This window comes from Diorhabda sublineata, chromosome 8, assembly GCF_026230105.1.
Source record: "Diorhabda sublineata isolate icDioSubl1.1 chromosome 8, icDioSubl1.1, whole genome shotgun sequence".
Classification (NCBI taxonomy): domain Eukaryota; kingdom Metazoa; phylum Arthropoda; class Insecta; order Coleoptera; family Chrysomelidae; genus Diorhabda; species Diorhabda sublineata.
This window is the reverse complement of record NC_079481.1, coordinates 32,030,681-32,053,205: the sequence shown is the minus strand read 5'-3', so window position 1 is coordinate 32,053,205 and position 22,525 is coordinate 32,030,681. Positions and strand designations below refer to the sequence as shown.

Genomic DNA, 22,525 nt, shown 5'->3' with positions numbered 1-22,525 from the left:
AAATAAATCAATTGACAGTGTACGACTACTTCAAGGTCATCGACAAAAATTAAAATTTAAAATCAGCTTGGTTAAGTTAGGTTAGGTTAGTCATTCAAATGAATATTACAAATAAATTGTTAGAGATTTATTTGAAAATGTCGAAAACCGTGTAAACTAGTATTATATTTTTAAAAATAACATTATGTAATAAATTTACTGTTTACTAGAGAATCCCCTAAACAAACTTCTACTTGAAAATTTCCATGTATCACTTGATTTGTTCTACACGTAACATTCCAAATATGGCCGAGATTTGTTGTTCGCTTAAGTAAATTTATTTTATACATCGAAACATTTTATCTAATCAGTTTTACATCTTTGTCTCTCGCAAATATTAACGAGTTAAAACTTTCGTTGAGTGTTAAAGCCAACCGAATATAGATTTCTTTTCTATGATGATGTTATTTGACGTTGAAAATATGCTCGAAGTAAGAGATCAAATCGGTTTCGCGGTGTTTATCGGTTTGATTATATTTCTACTGTTGTTACTAAGGAAATACGTGCAAGTTAAGAGACGACAGTTCAAAAGGGAAATCGAATCACGTCTACGGCAAGGTGAGTCGAGATTATTCTTGTAATATCTATAATAGTAATGGTTAAATATATAATTTGTTCTTAATAGTTTCTTAATTATTTATTAATTAATATTAAATATTCATTTAATTAATCAACTACCTATTTTTTTAATGTTGGACATTCTGTTTTATGTGACGTTTCAATATCGCAAACATGTTTGTTTTGTTATTAAATTTATATAAATCACATGTTTAGGAATTTTTTTTATGGCCATCAGTAATTCGTCCGAAATGTGTCAAAATAATTATACAACGATGAACAGTCATCGGTTATACTTTACCTGGGAAAAGTATCGAAGAATTGTGACAGCAAAACTAATATACCGAGTTTTAAAAAAGTTGTTATACGAAAGTTACTACTTTTATTTTTTGTCGTTTTGAAATATGGCAACACTGATACGAATACGTCAAATTTGACATTGCAGTTTGACAATTTTAATGGTGAACGTACTTCGAACTTGTTATCATACGAGGGTTATTTGAGATGTTTTCCACGGTTTTAAAACTTTTACACGATGGCTTCTGATTGGTTATCGGAGGGAACTCATTCCTCGACTGTCGTTGATCAACTTATAATATTTTCTTAAGTTAGGCAACCATAGATACGTGTTCTCGTAATAATGCAGTTACGAGGGAGGTTCAACATGTTGTTTCTATTGGATGATGGAAATTTCGAGATCAATCGGAAGGTTTTTCAGTTGTACCAACACCAATTTGCATTGCTTGGTAGGTTTACTGAAAATTTTCGTCTTTTACCAGATTTTTCCGGTTTTCAGGCCCCTAGACACTATGAACAAGTCTGATAACTGAAAAAAAAGTTTAGTTAAGTTTAGTTCGCGTAGATTTCGAAAATAGTTTTGATTTAAATCAAAATAAAATTATTAAATCTTGTACTGGAAAATCAATTTTATATAATTGGTACAACATATCTCCCTAATAATAAGAATAAGGAATATTTTAAACAATTTAAGTCAAGTTAATGTATAATTTGAATTTTATTAAAGAAGCCATTACGTTTATCTGTAAACCTTATCAGTTGACTGTTTTAAATAACCGTGTCCTTATGGAATGTCAACACACTCTAGTTAATAATTATTTTCTTAGGGGACATTATGATTATTACTTTGTAAATTTCCTAAATAAATCTTTATATACAAACCACGAGATCTTTAGTCCAGTTATTTAAGATAGTTCACCTAGGAAATTCGAGATACTCAGCCATAAAGTCGTGTTTAAATTTGTTCATTTGACATACTAAACCTCCTCTCAAAACTCGCATATAATTAGGTGTGAGCAAATTTAAAAATCGTGGGTTAAAAGTCAAAAAAATCAATTTTTTGCAAATAACTCGTTTCCTATGGGTTTTACGCTATTTATGTTTATTATGAAAATTGTAGATCATTAAAATCACTACAACTTTTGTTTGAAAAATTTTCTCATACGGCGAATCGTTTCTGAGATACAGGCCGGTGTTGAATCCCGTTTGAAATCAACTGGTAGTCCCGATCAAAATAATGTCTTATAAAGTTTATAAATTATTGTAGATACCCAGATATAAAGTCGTGTTTAAACTTGTTCATTTGACATACTAAAATTCCTCTCAAAACTCGCATATAATTCGGTGTGAGCAAATTTAAAAATCGGGGGTGAAAAGTCAAAAAAATCGATTTTTTGCAAATAACTCGTTTCCTTTGGATTTTACGCCATTCGTATCCATTATCAATATTGTAGAGAATTTAATTCTCCACAACTTTTGTTTGAAAAATTTTCTCATACGGCGAATCGTTTCTGAGATACAGGGCGGTTAGAATCCCGTTTGAAATCAAGTAGTTGTCCCGATCAAAATAATGTCTCATAAAGTTTATAAATTATTGCAGATACCGAGCTTTAAAGTCATTTAAACTTGTTCATTTGACGTACTAAACCTCCTCTCAAAACTCGCATATAATTCGGTGTGAGCAAATTTAAAAATCGGGGGTCAAAAGTCAAAAAAATCGATTTTTTGCAAATAACTCCTTTCCTATGGGTTTTACGCTATTTATGTTTATTATCAAAATTGTAGATCATTAAAATCACTACAACTTTTGTTTGAAAAATTTTCTCATAACGGCGAATCGTTTCTGAGATACAGGCCGGTGTTGAATCCCGTTTGAAATCAACTGGTAGTTCCACCCAAATGAAAATAATCCCTATATTAATATAATCGAAGCGACACTGTTTTGGGTCGAAACCAAACGAAATATTTTAATCAATATAAACATTAACAACAATGAATGAATTAAAGACTGAAATTCAGTGTGAGGAGTGGCAAGATCAAGGTCAAATGAAAAATTATCGATCGAATTGAAATCTATAACATTTTACAACTCACCTAAGACTAATTTACAATCGGAAGATTAAGATCCAATTCACGAGAGATAAGAAGCAAGCAACAAGTTGCCGAATTAAGCTGAACATCTACCAACAACGATACCCCGGTATTTTTGAACGTATTTCAGGAATGCGAAACCCATAAAATTAATCCGCTAGGTTTATCTAGTGACTCTTAATCCGATAATACGAAAAAAATGATACCAATTAATGAAATACTCGGTATCAGTTTATCGATTATCGTTTCAGCAAAAGCTTACGAAGTTTATAACATCGCGGAATATAAAGATGTTTACAATGGATGTGGTGGCGATAGCTTATTTAGGAGCCGTTGTTTTGATATTAATAATACTCGTAGTGATAATCAGAGTTAAATGTAGAGTGCCGCAAGAACCAGCAACTGTACAAACGACAATTAACAGTAAGTTTCGTCATTACGTAAATTCTTGGAACGTAGTATACGAAAGAATTGAAAATCCACATGAAATTGTCGTGAAAACTAAACTAAAAATATTGAATTTAAGACTTTTTTTCTTAACGTCAAATAACTCGTTTCCTATGGGTTTTACGCCATTCGTATTTATTATCAAAATTGTAGATCATTAAAATCTCTACAACTTTTGTTTGAAAAATTTTCTCATACGGTGAATCGTTTCTGAGATACAGGGCGGTGTTGAATCCCGTTTGAAATCAAGTTGTTTTCCCGATCAAAATAATGTCTTTTAAAGTTTATAAATTATTGCTGATACCCAGCTATAAAGTCGTGTTTAAACTTGTTCATTTGACGTACAAAAACTCCTCTCAAAACTCGCATATAATTCGGTTTAAGCAAATTTAAAAATCGGGGGTGAAAAGTCAAAAAAATCGATTTTTTGCAAATAACTCCTTTCCTACGGGTTTTACGCCATTCGTATTTATTATCAAAATTGTAGATCATTAAAATCTCTACAACTTTTGTTTGAAAAATTTTCTCATTCGGTGAATCGTTTCTGAGATACAGGGCGGTGTTGAATCCCGTTTGAAATCAAGTTGTTTTCCCGATCAAAATAATGTCTTATAAAGTTTATAAATTATTGCTGATACCCAGCTATAAAGTCGTGTTTAAACTTGTTCATTTGACATACTAAAATTCCTCTCAAAACTCGCATATAATTCGGTTTGAGCAAATTTAAAAATCGGGGGTCAAAAGTCAAAAAAATCGATTTTTTGCAAATAACTCGTTTCCTATGGGTTTTACGCTATTCGTGTTTCGTATCAATATTGTAGAGAATTGAATTCTCCACAACTTTTGTTTGAAAAATTTTCTCATACGGTGAATCGTTTCTGAGATACAGGGCGGTGTTGAATCCCGTTTGAAATCAAGTTGTTTTCCCGATCAAAATAATGTCTTATAAAGTTTATAAATTATTGCTGATACCCAGCTATAAAGTCGTGTTTAAACTTGTTCATTTGACGTACAAAAACTCCTCTCAAAACTCGCATATAATTCGGTTTGAGCAAATTTAAAAATCGGGGGTGAAAAGTCAAAAAAATCGATTTTTTGCAAATAACTCCTTTCCTACGGGTTTTACGCCATTCGTATTTATTATCAATATTGTAGAGAATTGAATTCTCCACAACTTTTGTTTGAAAAATTTTCTCATACGGTGAATCGTTTCTGAGATACAGGGCGGTGTTGAATCCCGTTTGAAATCAAGTTGTTTTCCCGATCAAAATAATGTCTTTTAAAGTTTATAAATTATTGCTGATACCCAGCTATAAAGTCGTGTTTAAACTTGTTCATTTGACGTACAAAAACTCCTCTCAAAACTCGCATATAATTCGGTTTGAGCAAATTTAAAAATCGGGGGTGAAAAGTCAAAAAAATCGATTTTTTGCAAATAACTCCTTTCCTACGGGTTTTACGCCATTCGTATTTATTATCAAAATTGTAGATCATTAAAATCTCTACAACTTTTGTTTGAAAAATTTTCTCATACGGTGAATCGTTTCTGAGATACAGGGCGGTGTTGAATCCCGTTTGAAATCAAGTTGTTTTCCCGATCAAAATAATGTCTTATAAAGTTTATAAATTATTGCTGATACCCAGCTATAAAGTCGTGTTTAAACTTGTTCATTTGACATACTAAAATTCCTCTCAAAACTCGCATATAATTCGGTTTGAGCAAATTTAAAAATCGGGGGTCAAAAGTCAAAAAAATCGATTTTTTGCAAATAACTCGTTTCCTATGGGTTTTACGCTATTCGTGTTTCGTATCAATATTGTAGAGAATTGAATTCTCCACAACTTTTGTTTGAAAAATTTTCTCATACGGTGAATCGTTTCTGAGATACAGGGCGGTGTTGAATCCCGTTTGAAATCAAGTTGTTTTCCCGATCAAAATAATGTCTTTTAAAGTTTATAAATTATTGCTGATACCCAGCTATAAAGTCGTGTTTAAACTTGTTCATTTGACGTACAAAAACTCCTCTCAAAACTCGCATATAATTCGGTTTGAGCAAATTTAAAAATCGGGGGTGAAAAGTCAAAAAAATCGATTTTTTGCAAATAACTCCTTTCCTACGGGTTTTACGCCATTCGTATTTATTATCAATATTGTAGAGAATTGAATTCTCCACAACTTTTGTTTGAAAAATTTTCTCATACGGTGAATCGTTTCTGAGATACAGGGCGGTGTTGAATCCCGTTTGAAATCAAGTTGTTTTCCCGATCAAAATAATGTCTTTTAAAGTTTATAAATTATTGCTGATACCCAGCTATAAAGTCGTGTTTAAACTTGTTCATTTGACGTACAAAAACTCCTCTCAAAACTCGCATATAATTCGGTTTGAGCAAATTTAAAAATCGGGGGTGAAAAGTCAAAAAAATCGATTTTTTGCAAATAACTCCTTTCCTACGGGTTTTACGCCATTCGTATTTATTATCAAAATTGTAGATCATTAAAATCTCTACAACTTTTGTTTGAAAAATTTTCTCATACGGTGAATCGTTTCTGAGATACAGGGCGGTGTTGAATCCCGTTTGAAATCAAGTTGTTTTCCCGATCAAAATAATGTCTTATAAAGTTTATAAATTATTGCTGATACCCAGCTATAAAGTCGTGTTTAAACTTGTTCATTTGACATACTAAAATTCCTCTCAAAACTCGCATATAATTCGGTTTGAGCAAATTTAAAAATCGGGGGTCAAAAGTCAAAAAAATCGATTTTTTGCAAATAACTCGTTTCCTATGGGTTTTACGCTATTCGTGTTTCGTATCAATATTGTAGAGAATTGAATTCTCCACAACTTTTGTTTGAAAAATTTTCTCATACGGTGAATCGTTTCTGAGATACAGGGCGGTGTTGAATCCCGTTTGAAATCAAGTTGTTTTCCCGATCAAAATAATGTCTTTTAAAGTTTATAAATTATTGCTGATACCCAGCTATAAAGTCGTGTTTAAACTTGTTCATTTGACGTACAAAAACTCCTCTCAAAACTCGCATATAATTCGGTTTGAGCAAATTTAAAAATCGGGGGTGAAAAGTCAAAAAAATCGATTTTTTGCAAATAACTCCTTTCCTACGGGTTTTACGCCATTCGTATTTATTATCAATATTGTAGAGAATTTAATTCTCCACAAGAATCCCGTTTGAAATCAACTGGTAGTCCTGATCAAAATAATGTTTTATAACGTTTAAGCAGATATTGCAGATACCCAGCCATAAATTAACAGTAAGTTTCGTCATTACGTAAATTCTTGGAACGTAGTATACGAAAGAATTGAAAATCCACATGAAATTGTCGTGGAAACTAAACTAAAACTAAATATATTGAATTTAAGACTTTTTTCTTAACGTCAAAAACGTTTTTTCTTCTAGATTCGAAAATAAAATATCCTAGCTGTGTAGGTGATGTTAGGAATTCCATTTTCGAGCCTATTAATTCGAAACTTATCCTAGAATTTCATTTTACAGGCTAAAAATTCATCTTTCAGTCCATAATTCTGAGTGCATTTCATGAATTTCCTTTTCCGTTCCATTTAATTAAATTGTGGTCTTCAATTGTCATCTAATTCTTTAAATCTCATTTTTTGTTTCACTTCTCATTAAATTACGTTTTCCAGTCCATAAATCTCATCACTTTCCGTGAAAGTTCATTTTCCGGACCATAATATCATCAATTTCTATGGGATTTCGTTTTCTAGACCATAATCTTCATAGCTTTCTATAAAATATCATGTTTCAGTCTACAATTTTCAATATTTCTCATGAAACTTCGGTTTATAATCCATAATTTCCATCACTCCTCATAAAATTCTATTTTTCAGTCTATAAATATCATCACTTTCCATGAAATTTCATTTTCCAGGCCATAATTCTCATCAATTTCCACGAATTATCATTTTATAGTCCATTATTCTTATCAATTTTCAGGAAATATCATGTTCCAGTCTATAATTCTCATCAATTTTCAGGAAATATTATGTTCCAGTCTATAATTCTCATCAATTTTCAGGAAATATCATGTTCCAGTCTATAATTCTCATCAATTTTCAGGAAATATTATGTTCCAGTCTATAATTCTCATCAATTTTCAGGAAATATCATGTTCCAGTCTATATTTCTCATCAATTTCCATGAAACATCATGTTCCAGTCTATAATTCTCATCAATTTCCATGAAACATCATGTTCCAGTCTATAATTCTCATCAATTTCCATGAATTATCATTTTCTAGTCCATAATTCTTATCAATTTACAAGAAATATCATGTTCCAGTCTATAATTCTCATCAATTTTCAGGAAATATTATGTTCCAGTCTATAATTCTCATCAATTTTCAGGAAATATCATGTTCCAGTCTATAATTCTCATCAATTTCCATGAAACATCATGTTCCAGTCTATAATTCTCATCAATTTCCATGAAACATCATGTTCCAGTCTATAATTCTCATCAATTTCCATGAATTATCATTTTCTAGTCCATAATTCTTATCAATTTACAAGAAATATCATGTTCCAGTCCATAATTCTTATCAATTTTCAGGAAATATCATGTTCCAGTCTATAATTCTCATAAATTTATATGAAATATCATGTTCCAGTCTATAATTCTCATAAATTTATATGAAATATCATGTTCCAGTCTATAATTCTCATCAATTTCCATGAATTATCATTTTCTAGTCCATAATTCTTATCAATTTACAAGAAATATCATGTTCCAGTCCATAATTCTTATCAATTTTCAGGAAATATCATGTTCCAGTCTATAATTCTCATAAATTTATATGAAATATCATGTTCCAGTCTATAATTCTCATCAATTTCCATGAAACATCATGTTCCAGTCTATAATTCTCATCAATTTCCATGAATTATCATTTTCTAGTCCATAATTCTTATCAATTTTCAGGAAATATCATGTTCCAGTCTATAATTCTCATAAATTTATATGAAATATCATGTTCCAGTCTATAATTCTCATCAATTTCCATGAAACATCATGTTCCAGTCTATAATTCTCATCAATTTCCATGAATTATCATTTTCTAGTCCATAATTCTTATCAATTTTCATGAAACATCATGTTCCAGTCTATAATTCTCATTAATTTACAGGAAATATCATGTTCCAGTCTATAATTCTCATAAATTTTCATGAAATATCATGTTCCAGTCTATAATCCTCAGTATTTCTCATGAAATTTCGTTTTCCAGCCCATAAGTCTCATAAAATTCCACGAACCATCATTTTCCGTTCTATAATTCGCAACCAACGCTTGTTACCAAACTTCGTTTTCCGGTGTATAATTAATAAAACAATTTTTCTGTGCTTATATTATACATCTCACAATAAAACTAGTTAATTTTCAAAATACCGCGTAGTATCAATTACTTTATTAAATTTAAAAAACTCAAGATTTCCCACAAAACCACACAAAAACAAATATAAAAATTCATAAACAAAATAACCATTAAATATCGCGGTTTTTCCAAATTCTTCTCAGTTCTTATCGATCGACACGACCAGCAATCGATTATTTCGTAAAAGTAACTCGAGAAAAAACACGATTTTTCCCATCGAATCATCAATAATAATTATAGTGTAGTAAATTTTCTTTCGTCACTAAATTTTTCTCATTATGATTAATTCAATTTAATTTTGAATCCACTACGCTAACAAATATCTACACCCTCCGGTATATCGATGTAAAACTTTCTAAATTAGTTATTCAAACTGACTGGTCTACAGTTAACGACTTAGTTATTATTCACTTAGGTAGATAAGCTAATCGACGACAATGTCAGTCCACGTGATTGTTATTATTTCTTAGTAGTCGGTGGACGGTTTATGAAACGATATAATATAAATAATGCGGTCGAATCGACAATAATTTTTGTCTGTAAGTGGATTTTAATTACATCAAATTAAATTCCCATGTAGACGCGTCGAGTTTCTACGGAAATTATGTCTTTCTCGCAAGAACATTTCGTGTTCTTTTTAGCTGTGTTTATAATACTTTTGATTTTCTATTCTTTCATTCAAAAAAGAATGAAGGTTACCAAAGAGGATCACGGTTATCGAGTGCCGTATTTGAGCTCTATGGATGTTTTGTACAATACCTACGGGGTGGATTTCATTTGTAAGTACCAATATTTTGTTTACCTCGAAATTTTATACGATACAAAATTTAATACTGTCATTTTTGAACGTCGTACGTGAGATAATACAAGTCGTCGATCTTTTATAATCATAAGAACGACGAAAAAACGGTTTGGACCGGTCAAAAACCTTATGTATTCGATATTACGTAGCCGTATCATAAAATGTTGTTTAATAAGTAACTATTTCTCGGAAGAGATTCGAGAATTTGGTTTATTTTAAATCCAAGAATCTTTTCTCGAAAAATTTCGCCGAAAATACGATTGTAGGTTTTTCTATTCTGATGTGATTATAGAAATTTTTAAAGGGCGGCGTAAGAACCAAAAAATCAGTCGTTTAACAGTATTCCAGAAAATGTACAACCGTGATTTCCAAATTGGACCACCAGGGATCCAAGGGAAACTCGACTGGGGTCAGATCTTCTCATGAAATTTCTTTTTCCAGTCCATAATTCTCTTAAATTTCCATGAAATATCATATTCCAGTCCTTAATTCTCAGAAATTTCCATGAAATATCATGTTCCAGTCCATAATTCTCTTAAATTTCCATGAAATATCTTATTCCAGTCCATAATTCTCATAAATTTCCGTGAAATATCATGTTCCAGTCCATAATTCTCTTAAATTTCCATGAAAAATCATATTCCAGTCCATAATTCTCATCAATTTCCATGAAATATCATGTTCCAGTCGATAATTCTCATAAATTTCCATGAAATATCATGTTCCAGTCCATAATTCTCATGAATTTCCATGAAATATCATTATCCAGTCCATAATTCTCATAAATTTCCATGAAATATCATGTTCCAGTCCATAATTCTCTTAAATTTCCATGAAATATCATTATCCAGTCCATAATTCTCATAAATTTCCATGAAATATCATGTTCCAGTCGATAATTCTCATAAATTTCCATGAAATATCATTTTCTAGTCCATAATTCTCATAAATTTCCGTGAAATATCATATTCCAGTCCTTAATTCTCATAAATTTCCATGAAATATCATGTTCCAGTCCATAATTCTCTTAAATTTCCATGAAATATCTTATTCCAGTCCATAATTCTCATAAATTTCCGTGAAATATCATGTTCCAGTCCATAATTCTCTTAAATTTCCATGAAAAATCATATTCCAGTACATAATTCTCATCAATTTCCATGAAATATCATGTTCCAGTCGATAATTCTCATAAATTTCCATGAAATATCATGTTCCAGTCCATAATTCTCATGAATTTCCATGAAATATCATTATCCAGTCCATAATTCTCATAAATTTCCATGAAATATCATTATCCAGTCCATAATTCTCATAAATTTCCATGAAATATCATGTTCCAGTCCATAATTCTCTTAAATTTCCATGAAATATCATTATCCAGTCCATAATTCTCATAAATTTCCATGAAATATCATGTTCCAGTCCATAATTCTCTTAAATTTCCATGAAATATCATTATCCAGTCCATAATTCTCATAAATTTCCATGAAAAATCATATTCCAGTCCATAATTCTCATCAATTTCCATGAAATATCATGTTCCAGTCCATAATTCTCATAAATTTCCATGAAATATCATTATTCAGTCCATAATTCTCATAAATTTCCGTGAAATATCATGTTCCAGTCCATAATTCTCTTAAATTTCCATGAAATATCATATTCCAGTCCTTAATTCTCATAAATTTCCATGAAATATCATGTTCCAGTCCATAATTCTCTTAAATTTCCATGAAATATCATTATCCAGTCCATAATTCTCATAAATTTCCATGAAATATCATGTTCCAGTCCATAATTCTCATCAATTTTCATGAAATATCATTATCCAGTCCATAATTCTCTTAAATTTCCATGAAATATCATTATCCAGTCCATAATTCTCATAAATTTCCATGAAAAATCATATTCCAGTCCATAATTCTCATCAATTTCCATGAAATATCATGTTCCAGTCCATAATTCTCATAAATTTCCATGAAATATCATTATCCAGTCCATAATTCTCATCAATTTCCATGAAATATCATGTTCCAGTCCATAATTCTCTTAAATTTCCATGAAATATCATTATTCAGTCCATAATTCTCATAAATTTCCGTGAAATATCATGTTCCAGTCCATAATTCTCTTAAATTTTCATGAAATATCATTATCCAGTCCATAATTCTCTTAAATTTCCATGAAATATCATTATTCAGTCCATAATTCTCATAAATTTCCATGAAAAATCATGTTCCAGTCCATAATTCTCATCAATTTCCATGAAATATCATATTCCAGTCCATAATTCTCATAAATTTCCATGAAATATCATTATTCAGTCCATAATTCTCATAAATTTCCGTGAAATATCATGTTCCAGTCCATAATTCTCTTAAATTTCCATGAAATATCATTATCCAGTCCATAATTCTCATAAATTTCCATGAAATATCATGTTCCAGTCCATAATTCTCCTCAATTTTCATGAAATATCATTATCCAGTCCATAATTCTCTTAAATTTCCATGAAATATCATTATTCAGTCCTTAATTCTCATAAATTTCCATGAAAAATCATATTCCAGTCCATAATTCTCATCAATTTCCATGAAATATCATGTTCCAGTCCATAATTCTCATAAATTTCCATGAAATATCATTATCCAGTCCATAATTCTCATCAATTCCCATGAAATATCATATTCCAGTCCATAATTCTCATAAATTTCCATGAAATATCATTATTCAGTCCATAATTCTCATAAATTTCCATGAAATATCATGTTCCAGTCCATAATTCTCTTAAATTTCCATGAAATATCATATTCCAGTCCTTAATTCTCATAAATTTCCATGAAATATCATGTTCCAGTCCATAATTCTCATAAATTTTCATGAAATATCATGTTCCAGTCCATAATTCTCATAAATTTCCATGAAATATCATGTTCCAGTCCATAATTCTCATAAATTTCCATGAAATATCATGTTCCAGTCCATAATTCTCTTAAATTTCCATGAAATATCATTATCCAGTCCATAATTCTCTTAAATTTCCATGAAATATCATTATCCAGTCCATAATTCTCATAAATTTCCATGAAAAATCATATTCCAGTCCATAATTCTCATAAATTTCCATGAAATATCATTATCCAGTCCATAATTCTCATCAATTTCCATGAAATATCATTATCCAGTCCATAATTCTCATAAATTTCCATGAAAAATCATATTCCAGTCCATAATTCTCCTCAATTTTCATGAAATATCATTATCCAGTCCATAATTCTCTTAAATTTCCATGAAATATCATTATTCAGTCCTTAATTCTCATAAATTTCCATGAAAAATCATATTCCAGTCCATAATTCTCATAAATTTCCATGAAATATCATGATCCAGTCCATAATTCTCTTAAATTTCCGTGAAATATCATTATCCAGTCCATAATTCTCTTAAATTTCCATGAAATATCATTATCCAGTCCATAATTCTCATAAATTTCCATGAAAAATCATATTCCAGTCCATAATTCTCATAAATTTCCATGAAATATCATTATCCAGTCCATAATTCTCATCAATTTCCATGAAATATCATTATCCAGTCCATAATTCTCATAAATTTCCATGAAAAATCATATTCCAGTCCATAATTCTCCTCAATTTTCATGAAATATCATTATCCAGTCCATAATTCTCTTAAATTTCCATGAAATATCATTATTCAGTCCTTAATTCTCATAAATTTCCATGAAAAATCATATTCCAGTCCATAATTCTCATCAATTTCCATGAAATATCATGTTCCAGTCCATAATTCTCATCAATTTCCATGAAATATCATATTCCAGTCCATAATTCTCATAAATTTCCATGAAATATCATTATTCAGTCCATAATTCTCATAAATTTCCGTGAAATATCATGTTCCAGTCCATAATTCTCTTAAATTTCCATGAAATATCATATTCCAGTCCTTAATTCTCATAAATTTCCATGAAATATCATGTTCCAGTCCATAATTCTCTTAAATTTCCATGAAATATCATTATCCAGTCCATAATTCTCATAAATTTCCATGAAATATCATGTTCCAGTCCATAATTCTCATAAATTTTCATGAAATATCATGTTCCAGTCCATAATTCTCATAAATTTCCATGAAATATCATGTTCCAGTCCATAATTCTCATAAATTTCCATGAAATATCATGTTCCAGTCCATAATTCTCTTAAATTTCCATGAAATATCATTATCCAGTCCATAATTCTCTTAAATTTCCATGAAATATCATTATCCAGTCCATAATTCTCATAAATTTCCATGAAAAATCATATTCCAGTCCATAATTCTCATAAATTTCCATGAAATATCATTATCCAGTCCATAATTCTCATCAATTTCCATGAAATATCATTATCCAGTCCATAATTCTCATAAATTTCCATGAAAAATCATATTCCAGTCCATAATTCTCATCAATTTCCATGAAATATCATGTTCCAGTCCATAATTCTCATAAATTTCCATGAAATATCATTATTCAGTCCATAATTCTCATAAATTTCCGTGAAATATCATGTTCCAGTCCATAATTCTCCTCAATTTTCATGAAATATCATTATCCAGTCCATAATTCTCTTAAATTTCCATGAAATATCATTATTCAGTCCTTAATTCTCATAAATTTCCATGAAAAATCATATTCCAGTCCATAATTCTCATCAATTTCCATGAAATATCATGTTCCAGTCCATAATTCTCATCAATTTCCATGAAATATCATTATCCAGTCCATAATTCTCATAAATTTCCATGAAAAATCATATTCCAGTCCATAATTCTCATAAATTTCCATGAAATATCATTATCCAGTCCATAATTCTCATCAATTTCCATGAAATATCATTATCCAGTCCATAATTCTCATAAATTTCCATGAAAAATCATATTCCAGTCCATAATTCTCCTCAATTTTCATGAAATATCATTATCCAGTCCATAATTCTCTTAAATTTCCATGAAATATCATTATTCAGTCCTTAATTCTCATAAATTTCCATGAAAAATCATATTCCAGTCCATAATTCTCATAAATTTCCATGAAATATCATATTCCAGTCCATAATTCTCATAAATTTCCATGAAATATCATTATTCAGTCCATAATTCTCATAAATTTCCGTGAAATATCATGTTCCAGTCCATAATTCTCTTAAATTTCCATGAAATATCATATTCCAGTCCTTAATTCTCATAAATTTCCATGAAATATCATGTTCCAGTCCATAATTCTCTTAAATTTCCATGAAATATCATTATCCAGTCCATAATTCTCATAAATTTCCATGAAATATCATGTTCCAGTCCATAATTCTCATAAATTTTCATGAAATATCATGTTCCAGTCCATAATTCTCATAAATTTCCATGAAATATCATGTTCCAGTCCATAATTCTCATAAATTTCCATGAAATATCATGTTCCAGTCCATAATTCTCTTAAATTTCCATGAAATATCATTATCCAGTCCATAATTCTCTTAAATTTCCATGAAATATCATTATCCAGTCCATAATTCTCATAAATTTCCATGAAAAATCATATTCCAGTCCATAATTCTCATAAATTTCCATGAAATATCATTATCCAGTCCATAATTCTCATCAATTTCCATGAAATATCATTATCCAGTCCATAATTCTCATAAATTTCCATGAAAAATCATATTCCAGTCCATAATTCTCATCAATTTCCATGAAATATCATGTTCCAGTCCATAATTCTCATAAATTTCCATGAAATATCATTATTCAGTCCATAATTCTCATAAATTTCCGTGAAATATCATGTTCCAGTCCATAATTCTCTTAAATTTCCATGAAATATCATATTCCAGTCCTTAATTCTCATAAATTTCCATGAAATATCATGTTCCAGTCCATAATTCTCATCAATTTTCATGAAAAATCATATTCCAGTCCATAATTCTCATCAATTTCCATGAAATATCATGTTCCAGTCCATAATTCTCATAAATTTCCATGAAATATCATTATCCAGTCCATAATTCTCATCAATTTCCATGAAATATCATGTTCCAGTCCATAATTCTCTTAAATTTCCATGAAATATCATTATCCAGTCCATAATTCTCTTAAATTTCCATGAAATATCATTATCCAGTCCATAATTCTCATAAATTTCCATGAAATATCATTATCCAGTCCATAATTCTCATAAATTTCCATGAAATATCATTATCCAGTCCATAAGTCTCTTAAATTTCCATGAAATATCATGTTCCAGTCCATAATTCTCATCAATTTCCATGAAATATCATTATTCAGTCCATAATTCTCATAAATTTCCGTGAAATATCATTATCCAGTCCATAATTCTCATAAATTTCCATGAAATATCATTATCCAGTCCATAAGTCTCTTAAATTTCCATGAAATATCATGTTCCAGTCCATAATTCTCCTCAATTTTCATGAAATATCATTATCCAGTCCATAATTCTCTTAAATTTCCATGAAATATCATTATCCAGTCCATAAGTCTCTTAAATTTCCATGAAATATCATGTTCCAGTCCATAATTCTCATAAATTTCCATGAAATATCATTATTCAGTCCATAATTCTCATAAATTTCCATGAAATATCATTATCCAGTCCATAAGTCTCTTAAATTTCCATGAAATATCATTATCCAGTCCATAAGTCTCTTAAATTTCCATGAAATATCATTATCCAGTCCATAATTCTCATAAATTTCCATGAAATATCATTATCCAGTCCATAATTCTCATAAATTTCCATGAAATATCATTATCCAGTCCATAAGTCTCTTAAATTTCCATGAAATATCATGTTCCAGTCCATAATTCTCCTCAATTTTCATGAAATATCATTATCCAGTCCATAATTCTCTTAAATTTCCATGAAATATCATTATCCAGTCCATAAGTCTCTTAAATTTCCATGAAATATCATGTTCCAGTCCATAATTCTCATAAATTTCCATGAAATATCATTATTCAGTCCATAATTCTCATAAATTTCCATGAAATATCATTATCCAGTCCATAAGTCTCTTAAATTTCCATGAAATATCATTATCCAGTCCATAAGTCTCTTAAATTTCCATGAAATATCATTATCCAGTCCATAATTCTCATAAATTTCCATGAAATATCATTATCCAGTCCATAATTCTCATCAATTTCCATGAAATATCATGTTCCAGTCCATAATTCTCTTAAATTTCCATGAAATATCATTATCCAGTCCATAATTCTCTTAAATTTCCATGAAATATCATTATCCAGTCCATAATTCTCATAAATTTCCATGAAATATCATTATCCAGTCCATAATTCTCATAAATTTCCATGAAATATCATTATCCAGTCCATAAGTCTCTTAAATTTCCATGAAATATCATGTTCCAGTCCATAATTCTCATCAATTTCCATGAAATATCATTATTCAGTCCATAATTCTCATAAATTTCCGTGAAATATCATTATCCAGTCCATAATTCTCATAAATTTCCATGAAATATCATTATCCAGTCCATAAGTCTCTTAAATTTCCATGAAATATCATGTTCCAGTCCATAATTCTCCTCAATTTTCATGAAATATCATTATCCAGTCCATAATTCTCTTAAATTTCCATGAAATATCATTATCCAGTCCATAAGTCTCTTAAATTTCCATGAAATATCATGTTCCAGTCCATAATTCTCATAAATTTTCATGAAATATCATTATCCAGTCCATAATTCTCTTAAATTTCCATGAAATATCATTATCCAGTCCATAAGTCTCTTAAATTTCCATGAAATATCATTATCCAGTCCATAATTCTCATCAATTTCCATGAAATATCATTATTCAGTCCATAATTCTCATAAATTTCCGTGAAATATCATTATCCAGTCCATAATTCTCATAAATTTCCATGAAATATCATTATCCAGTCCATAAGTCTCTTAAATTTCCATGAAATATCATGTTCCAGTCCATAATTCTCCTCAATTTTCATGAAATATCATTATCCAGTCCATAATTCTCTTAAATTTCCATGAAATATCATTATTCAGTCCTTAATTCTCATAAATTTCCATGAAAAATCATATTCCAGTCCATAATTCTCATAAATTTCCATGAAATATCATATTCCAGTCCATAATTCTCATAAATTTCCATGAAATATCATTATTCAGTCCATAATTCTCATAAATTTCCGTGAAATATCATGTTCCAGTCCATAATTCTCTTAAATTTCCATGAAATATCATATTCCAGTCCTTAATTCTCATAAATTTCCATGAAATATCATGTTCCAGTCCATAATTCTCTTAAATTTCCATGAAATATCATTATCCAGTCCATAATTCTCATAAATTTCCATGAAATATCATGTTCCAGTCCATAATTCTCATAAATTTTCATGAAATATCATGTTCCAGTCCATAATTCTCATAAATTTCCATGAAATATCATGTTCCAGTCCATAATTCTCATAAATTTCCATGAAATATCATGTTCCAGTCCATAATTCTCTTAAATTTCCATGAAATATCATTATCCAGTCCATAATTCTCTTAAATTTCCATGAAATATCATTATCCAGTCCATAATTCTCATAAATTTCCATGAAAAATCATATTCCAGTCCATAATTCTCATAAATTTCCATGAAATATCATTATCCAGTCCATAATTCTCATCAATTTCCATGAAATATCATTATCCAGTCCATAATTCTCATAAATTTCCATGAAAAATCATATTCCAGTCCATAATTCTCATCAATTTCCATGAAATATCATGTTCCAGTCCATAATTCTCATAAATTTCCATGAAATATCATTATTCAGTCCATAATTCTCTTAAATTTCCATGAAATATCATTATCCAGTCCATAATTCTCATAAATTTCCATGAAAAATCATATTCCAGTCCATAATTCTCATAAATTTCCATGAAATATCATTATCCAGTCCATAATTCTCATCAATTTCCATGAAATATCATTATCCAGTCCATAATTCTCATAAATTTCCATGAAAAATCATATTCCAGTCCATAATTCTCATCAATTTCCATGAAATATCATGTTCCAGTCCATAATTCTCATAAATTTCCATGAAATATCATTATTCAGTCCATAATTCTCATAAATTTCCGTGAAATATCATGTTCCAGTCCATAATTCTCTTAAATTTCCATGAAATATCATATTCCAGTCCTTAATTCTCATAAATTTCCATGAAATATCATGTTCCAGTCCATAATTCTCATCAATTTTCATGAAAAATCATATTCCAGTCCATAATTCTCATCAATTTCCATGAAATATCATGTTCCAGTCCATAATTCTCATAAATTTCCATGAAATATCATTATCCAGTCCATAATTCTCATCAATTTCCATGAAATATCATGTTCCAGTCCATAATTCTCTTAAATTTCCATGAAATATCATTATCCAGTCCATAATTCTCTTAAATTTCCATGAAATATCATTATCCAGTCCATAATTCTCATAAATTTCCATGAAAAATCATATTCCAGTCCATAATTCTCATAAATTTCCATGAAATATCATTATCCAGTCCATAAGTCTCTTAAATTTCCATGAAATATCATGTTCCAGTCCATAATTCTCATCAATTTCCATGAAATATCATTATCCAGTCCATAATTCTCATAAATTTCCATGAAATATCATGTTCCAGTCCATAATTCTCTTAAATTTCCATGAAATATCATTATCCAGTCCTTAATTCTCATAAATTTCCATGAAATATCATGTTCCAGTCCATAATTCCCATCACTGAAGCAAATTTCAGTTTTCAGGTAACAATTTTATGTATATTTTATGCACGCGTTTTTTATCGCCCCGCGACCAGCGACAAAAAACGCGGCGTTTTCTAAAAGCACGTTCTTAAATGTGCGCTTTTAGAGCGCTCGCCGCGTTCTAAAATTCTGTCGCGTGGAATTACAAAACGCGTCGCGACAAGCGTTTCAAAAGTACATCGATTTCAATTGGTGCTTTTATGCAGCGCGTCTATTATCGTTTGTCGTTGTCATTTTGAACATTCAGTTTGCAGAGTTCTGTTGATGTATTAAGAAATACCATGGAAAATCTGAACGTTGAATTTTTTATTGACGCAATAAAAGAAAAAATCATAACTTCCTCATAGGATCAATAATTTAGCCAATATTTCGTGCAAATGACGGCCAAAACATAAATTTTAAAATTTTTGGAAAAAAATGGCAAATTTTAAACAGCCGTATCTCGGGAACTATTAGACCTACAGAGCTGCGGTTGGTCTTAAACGATAGCGATTCTCATCTACTTTAAAAAAGTGTATAATATCTTTTGCTGTAGGATGCACAGTTTGGGAGTTATAAGCCAAAAACTGAAACAAGTCCGAAAAAATCGTGGTTTTTCGGCCACCCCCATTCGAGAACAGGCTAGATTTATTCGAAAACTTGGATTTAACTTTCCTATACACCCCCAAACAATCCCCCAAAATTTCATTAACTTTCTAATTTTGTCCAGGAGACCACAATATTTTCGACACGACCGCTGGACTATGATGACATGAAAATAATGTTTAACAATCCGTAACTTTCACGGGGACAACCTGTACAATCTAAAGATAGCAATTTTTGTTTTTTCTTTTTTTTAACTCGATAAAATTTATGGTTTAGAAGATATTTAGATTTTTAGATCGTTGTACTTGCCGAGTAAACGGTTTGTCATAAAGAAACATTCCGAAGAAAATTATCACAAATTGTAATTAAATGATGAATTTAATGATATTATCTAATTTATATAGCGAGAGTTCTTGCTCATATCTCAATTAGGAGCAGAGTATTTTTGTCCTTTGAACTACTAAATCAACCTTTTTAAATTATCGTTTTATTTATGAAAATTTGTTGTCTCCGATGATATTTTTTCCAAAAATAAAAACAAAATAAATTTAATCTAATTATATTTATCGTGTTATTAGTAAATTTATTATTTATAAATTGAAATATTTTTCATATGGTATTAAAAAGACTGGTCACGATAAAATAAAAGATTCGGAATTGTCAAAACGAACTCAGAACTTCTTATTTTTTGTTATAACTATTCGATAATGAAATAAACAAATTTTAAATTAAATCTATGGAAAGTGCTGATGCAATCGAATCATTATTTTATCTCGTTAACTTGCTACAACCGAATTTTAAATCATAAAACGTAAATAGACGAGTAAAACGTACTTGCCTGTAAGGGCGGTTGGTTTAAACGGGCTACCAGACGTGTACTGATCCCTTTTTGTACACCATTCGTTCTTTATTCATCTTCTTCTTTGATAACTTGTTCAATACAGCTTTTCCAAAGGTCTTGGTGGTCTGCTGCTAGATTTTTCTTTACGAGTTCTTCTTCTTAGCGTGCCGTATCGAATTCCCTTGAAACCTAATCAACTGGAAGATACTAAGTGTCCCAAATAAGCTATTTTTCTGCATTTAATGTTATCCACCAACCACAACCAGTTTTTAATCAATTCAAAACAGGAATTTGTAGTATTGTCAACCTCACTACATCGTTACTATCAAAACCATGTTTCATCTAAGTTAATGGTGTCTATTAGAACTTCGATAGTCTTTTAATTGACGCAAATATCGTAATTTATGAATTGAATAAATCTCACTAGGCCGCGCTACTGCTTATCGCAGGGATATTTCAAAAAAAATCGTGTACATACGCCTTCCGACAGTTTCGGCCAATGGAAATGCATTTATTAATACGATTCGATGTTTTCCTTGGTAAATAGTGGAGATGATAAGTCCACGTGGACTGACTGTGTATTCTATACGGGAGTAGACATTATTTTTTATTCATATTTATGAAATATTGATTAATGGTTCAGCTTCACAGTTGTTCATTTTTTTAGCAGTTATTAATAAAGTATTAGGCCCGAAATCAATTCAAAACAGGAATTTGTAGTATTGTCAACCTTACTACATCGTTACTATCAAAACCATGTTTCATCTAAGTTAATGGTGTCTATTAGAACTTCGATAGTCTTTTAATTGACGCAAATATCGTAATTTATGAATTGAATAAATCTCACTAGGCCGCGCCACTGCTTATCGCAGGGATATTTCAAAAAAAATCGTGTACATACGCCTTCCGACAGTTTCGGCCAATGGAAATGCATTTATTAATACGATTCCATAATTCTCATAAATTTTCATGAAATATCATGTTCCAGTCCATAATTCTCATAAATTTCCATGAAATATCATGTTCCAGTCCATAATTCTCATAAATTTCCATGAAATATCATGTTCCAGTCCATAATTCTCTTAAATTTCCATGAAATATCATTATCCAGTCCATAATTCTCTTAAATTTCCATGAAATATCATTATCCAGTCCATAATTCTCATAAATTTCCATGAAAAATCATATTCCAGTCCATAATTCTCATAAATTTCCATGAAATATCATTATCCAGTCCATAATTCTCATCAATTTCCATGAAATATCATTATCCAGTCCATAATTCTCATAAATTTCCATGAAAAATCATATTCCAGTCCATAATTCTCCTCAATTTTCATGAAATATCATTATCCAGTCCATAATTCTCTTAAATTTCCATGAAATATCATTATTCAGTCCTTAATTCTCATAAATTTCCATGAAAAATCATATTCCAGTCCATAATTCTCATAAATTTCCATGAAATATCATGATCCAGTCCATAATTCTCTTAAATTTCCGTGAAATATCATTATCCAGTCCATAATTCTCTTAAATTTCCATGAAATATCATTATCCAGTCCATAATTCTCATAAATTTCCATGAAA

At 30.0% G+C, this 22,525-nt stretch overlaps 1 protein-coding gene across 5 annotated transcripts in view; it reads left to right on the top strand.

Annotated features, from left to right (window-relative positions):
- LOC130448195 (uncharacterized) overlaps nt 1–22,525 on the top strand; it is a 45,631-nt gene that overhangs the window by 1,167 nt on the left and 21,939 nt on the right. Inside the window, exon 1 of one of the 5 annotated variants that reach the window (XM_056785452.1) lies at nt 149–597. The exons of 2 other annotated variants lie outside the window; for them this stretch is intronic. In XM_056785452.1, coding sequence (XP_056641430.1) covers nt 435–597 — 163 coding nt within the window. In that variant the 5' untranslated portion in view covers nt 149–434. Of the gene's footprint in view, nt 1–148; nt 598–3,191; nt 3,409–9,243; nt 9,618–22,525 lie in introns of those variants that run through there. 2 more of the 5 variants (XM_056785450.1, XM_056785457.1) reach the window with 2 other exon arrangements.